Source organism: Diaphorina citri, unplaced genomic scaffold (assembly GCF_000475195.1).
Source record: "Diaphorina citri unplaced genomic scaffold, Diaci psyllid genome assembly version 1.1 scaffold277, whole genome shotgun sequence".
Lineage (NCBI taxonomy): Eukaryota > Metazoa > Arthropoda > Insecta > Hemiptera > Psyllidae > Diaphorina > Diaphorina citri.
This window is the reverse complement of record NW_007377713.1, coordinates 141,590-146,748: the sequence shown is the minus strand read 5'-3', so window position 1 is coordinate 146,748 and position 5,159 is coordinate 141,590. Positions and strand designations below refer to the sequence as shown.

General features: G+C 40.6%; 1 protein-coding gene across 1 annotated transcript in view; it reads left to right on the top strand.

The window, feature by feature from the left end:
- Positions 1–712: 712 nt before the first annotated feature.
- The window catches only part of LOC108252110 (ABC transporter G family member 23-like), a 16,615-nt gene continuing 12,168 nt past the window's right edge, over positions 713–5,159 (top strand). The window contains exon 1 of the mRNA XM_017443111.1: positions 713–771. Within this exon, the coding sequence (XP_017298600.1) occupies positions 713–771 (59 nt within the window). The remainder of the gene's footprint in view (positions 772–5,159) is intronic.

Below are 5,159 nucleotides of genomic sequence, written 5' to 3'. Positions count from 1 at the left end.
TTTTTTCTGCATGGTAAATCGGGTGGGACGGGTGTAAATAAAAAGATTAAAGAAACAACAAATACTCTGATTTTTAAAACCTTTATGGTGACAAAGCTATCGTCTCAGAAACTCGGAACCACAACCCACTACTTTAACCTAGAACTTTTCCCCGCAGCCGACGGGCCAAGTCCTGACACTACACCCGCATCGCTGGGTGTGCGCACCCGGATTATGTTGTACCCTGCAAAAACATCCACCGCTTATTTACCCATGTAAATGGATCCATGCTCGAAATGTGACATGAATCTCATCCTCATTCTCCATCTTCGTTTACGATATTCCATCACTGGTTCTGCGAAACTACTAAAACAAAATGTTCGTCACCGTTCCTATTTATGGAAAGGTCAAACGCTCACAAACTTAATCGCCCCAATATCAGTGCATTTCTTTGGTCATTGGTACTTCATCCATCCGATTCCAGATCCATTTCTCATCTGTGTGCTTCGACCTTCTCTCCCGCGCCAAACCATTCAATCTTATTTTCCAACCTATGTAGTTTCTGACTTCTCTCCATGCAATTAGTTGTCCATATACCTGGACTAAAAAAACTTGGCTTCTTTCTTACCAGAACCCAAAGATCAACTGCTTAAACATACCACCCACTCGATCCGTCGGGAACACCCGCTGTCGTCGATTAAAAATAGACGCCGTAACCAGTAAGCTAAGCCCTATGGTTGTTTACCTGCAACGAATTCGGAGTCCCAATGAATGTCCCCGCGCCCCAGAAGTGTAATATCAGAGAGGAAAAATTGCTTCAATTCTCTCCCCGAAAGTGCTCTCAAGTAAACTGCGCCCCCAAAATGGGGAGAGAAGCCCTCTCGTCTCGATTCGTGGATGAGTTAATAAATTAGGCAGTGGGTCGGTCCCACTCTGATCCCCTTAAAAACAGAAAAAAAAAAATAAATTCTCCAAACTGTCTTAGGTGGGGGAATAAATGGTCCTCTTCCCCTATGGGGGGGTTTTTTTTTTTTTTTTTTTTTTACAACAGACGTACGTCTTACGTAAGGTTATTTTAGTGACGAAGGTTTTACCCTCCCCTCCATTCGCCGACAATCTACCCGTCTCCTCACTACCTAGCCTGAATGTGGTGTCGTTGAAACTTAGCCGCACGCGATTACCCAAATGGCCACCCAGACGGATACCAACCACGCGCAGCGTTGTTTAACCCGAGTTAGAACTCACTTTGTGGATCCAGCCATCAATATGGATTAAGCTTGATCTAGATTCTAGAACAGGAATAGGTTGTAAGCATGTAAGTTATTTAACTTGAGGTACCTATGTAAACAATCCACCTACCATCTAAGATATAAAAATTAATATTTGTTTGTGTGTGTGTTTGTTCGAACTTTGTGCGTGGCCAAACCGCTCATCCCATTTTTTTTTTTTTTTTTTTTTTTTTTTTTTTTTAAGATTTTTTAAGATGAGTATTGCACTGCCGTATTTATTTCGTAGCACTGAAACAATTGCTACATTAGACGGATGTGTTCTATGTCGTAGCATCCCCATCCCGTAGTATGCCTCTTATCAGATGGACGAGAAGAGACACAATACTTCCCGTTTAGGTGCTAGGTCAACACGAGAACACCAGAAAGTAACCCGCTGAAATATTTACAATTGAAAAACGAGTACAAATTTTTGTCGATGGTGGGATTCGAACCCGGGACCTTCTGCATGACAAGCAAGCGCGTTACCACTGGACCAACCATGCCTCGATTGCTATGAAACTTTGTAAACTTATTGCTTGCACTCCCTATTTTCCGGTTCGTTTTTGTTAAGCTACGCCGAGTAAGACCACTAAATGGATGAGTGACATGAGGTTTATAGAGTAAAAATTAAAGTTGTCCGATTTCAATAAAATTATTCCCTACAAAAACGGCCATGCCTTAAGGATTTCGGCTAGTTTATAATAATATTTAGATTTTAATCGCCCTATGCTAGCGTGTGAAAATTTCCGACTAAGTATACCTACATTAGCACCTACCTACGTTTTTTTTTTTTTTTTTTTTTTTTAAGATGAGTATTGCACTGCCGTATTTATTTCGTAGCACTGAAACAATTGCTACATTAGACGGATGTGTTCTATGTCGTAGCATCCCCATCCCGTAGTATGCCTCTTATCAGATGGACGAGAAGAGACACAATACTTCCCGTTTAGGTGCTAGGTCAACACGAGAACACCAGAAAGTAACCCGCTGAAATATTTACAATTGAAAAACGAGTACAAATTTTTGTCGATGGTGGGATTCGAACCCGGGACCTTCTGCATGACAAGCAAGCGCGTTACCACTGGACCAACCATGCCTCGATTGCTATGAAACTTTGTAAACTTATTGCTTGCACTCCCTATTTTCCGGTTCGTTTTTGTTAAGCTACGCCGAGTAAGACCACTAAATGGATGAGTGACATGAGGTTTATAGAGTAAAAATTAAAGTTGTCCGATTTCAATAAAATTATTCCCTACAAAAACGGCCATGCCTTAAGGATTTCGGCTAGTTTATAATAATATTTAGATTTTAATCGCCCTATGCTAGCGTGTGAAAATTTCCGACTAAGTATACCTACATTAGCACCTACCTACGTAATTATAGACTTAAGACATGATATTATTGACTTAATTAGAAAATGTCTGAAGGTTCTCCCTAAGTTCGTATCAAATATTAATACTCTTTGACTACTTATCTGCATGCCGTACGGAATCAAGCCAATGGGCCGTGTTGCGAGGGTCAAGTAATACCTATATCAGGGGTTTCCAACTTCCATGTGTATGCGGGCCACATGTTACATTCGGAAGTACTTCGCGGGCCACATATGTATAGGTACATAGGGGAGCACCCCCCCCAACTTTTCAGATATGTAGTCCGATGGAATTTTGAGCGCCGCAGTCGAAACTTTTCAAAAAATATTCTCCTAATCGTAGCTGAACACTAAAGGGGGTCAGTTTCCATGACTCAATGATAACTACACTGGTCTTGCACACGGCAGAGCCGGGTTCAGTGCCCATTTTTGCCTAAGTAGGTACCAAACTTTTTTTTTGCATAAAGGTAAATTTGTACAATTCCCAAAAAGCTTCGCGGGTCACAAAAATGGTCTGGCGGGCCACATGTGGCCCGCGGGTCACTAGTTGGAAACCTCTGACCTATATTAACAGACAACTGGCGTAGATCTCACTATTTTTTGTAGCCAAAATCAAATGTCAGTCCAAAGCAATCACCCTATCTAGGGCTGATTGACACGTTGACGGAAAAGGCGATAAAGAAAACCGGCGTAAAAGCGTAAAACCCACCCCGCAGCATTGGGCATTTAGGAGCCCTGCATGGACACAAATACAATAATTTGGCGTAAACCGGCGTAAAAGCGTAAAATCCACCCCGCAGCATTGGGCATTCAGGAGCCCTGCATGGACACAAATACAATAATTTGGACCATATTCCACCCCCTCCTTGTCAATCTATGGTTCCAAGGACCCTCCTGGCGGAACCTTCTGGAGGACCGAAAAAGTATTTACGCCACAGAAACAGACAATCAAAAGGGTCAGGCTCGAGGGACAAAAGTGTCAGGTCCCAGGGGGGTATTTTTGAACAACGTGATTTATCGAACCTCCCCGTTAGGTTGGAGCAACTTGAGCCAAAATCTAAGGTTACGAAAAAAGCAAACTCTTTTCCACCTCGAAATTTTGTCCGTAAATAGCGGCCGAACCGTATATTTCACTGAAGTGGCCCTACGGATTTTTTGATCTACATGGACTAGGAACTATTCCTGCAAGTGTTATCTTTGTTTTGATCTGTGGTTGATTCTTTTATCTTTTGTTTTCGAAGAGTACGGAGGTTCTTTCGATTTCACGAGTGCTTGATACATTGCTTGGCGCTTTGGAGCAAAATGATTTTATACCGTCTGGGGCAGAATGGTACCCTATACCCTAATGGGAGAATGGTTCCCCAGGGTCCATTCTGCCCCAAGGTGTTTTGTGGGTATAAGGTATGGGATCATTTTGCCCCAGCCTTGGGGCAAAACGGTCTTTTTTGGTACCCTCATAAAAATATTTTTAGTTTTTTTTTTCCAGTTATATACAAACATACTTATATCGTTCTTGTCTGGCTTTGATTTGCCCATAACTTTGATATAACTTATCCTAACTTGTTGAAATTAACATCACTGAGTTCAGAACAAAATAAGGTTTTGTTATGCAATGTAGTCGTGGACCCCGCAAGTAGTGAATTTTTGACTAATGCTCGGAGGAAGTTTCGCACCCATTTTGATTTTGCTCCCTCCTCAACCGATCTTAGATCGTGAGACCTTTTTTAATGGAAATACGTTAAAAACAAGGTCTATATTTATATAAGTCAAGGATTCTGGATGAGTTGACTGGTGCTTTTCATTGAGAAATTCGTGCTATAGTCCAAGACGTGCTAGAGACAGTATGTCGAATTTTGAACCAGATTTAGTGTTTTCCAAATGAAGGTGATTTTTCGGCTAGTGTTGTCTTCCACACCTGATCACCATCACAAACAACTTTATTTTGTTACCTAGGTATCTTTCATTTAAAATAAATATGACTCTTTTATCTTGAAAATAGAACGTGTAGCATCATTTTAAAACCGTCAGGTAACGCGGGGTCACCCTGTATAATTTAAAATGAATCTACGAGTTCTGTGAAAGATTTGGGCGACCGATTCCGATGTCGCTGAAGCTCAATATCGGTCGCTATTTTTAGACACACAGCTACTGGACCGTTCAAAACCGGAATTATTGGTGGAATATACGTACAATAAAACTAAATCAAAAATCGCTCAGTTTTAATACCTAATACCTAGTTGGATATCTCGGCATATTATGTACCTGTTGTACCTGTACCTGTAAGTACAAAAAAAAAAAAAAAACAACAGCTTTAGGTATGTACCTACTTAGAGTAAGTACGTAGGTATAGGTACTTAGATTACTTTAGTTGTTAAAATTATTTATTTTCCACAGTATATAATTAAGGAACTGTCGTAATTTATTGTAAGGTACGATATAACAATTATTATTGTCAATAAACAATTAACAACCTAATGAATGAATAGATTTAAAACGCGTGTATAGCTTGTACTCGTATAACTTATAACTACGTATGTATACCT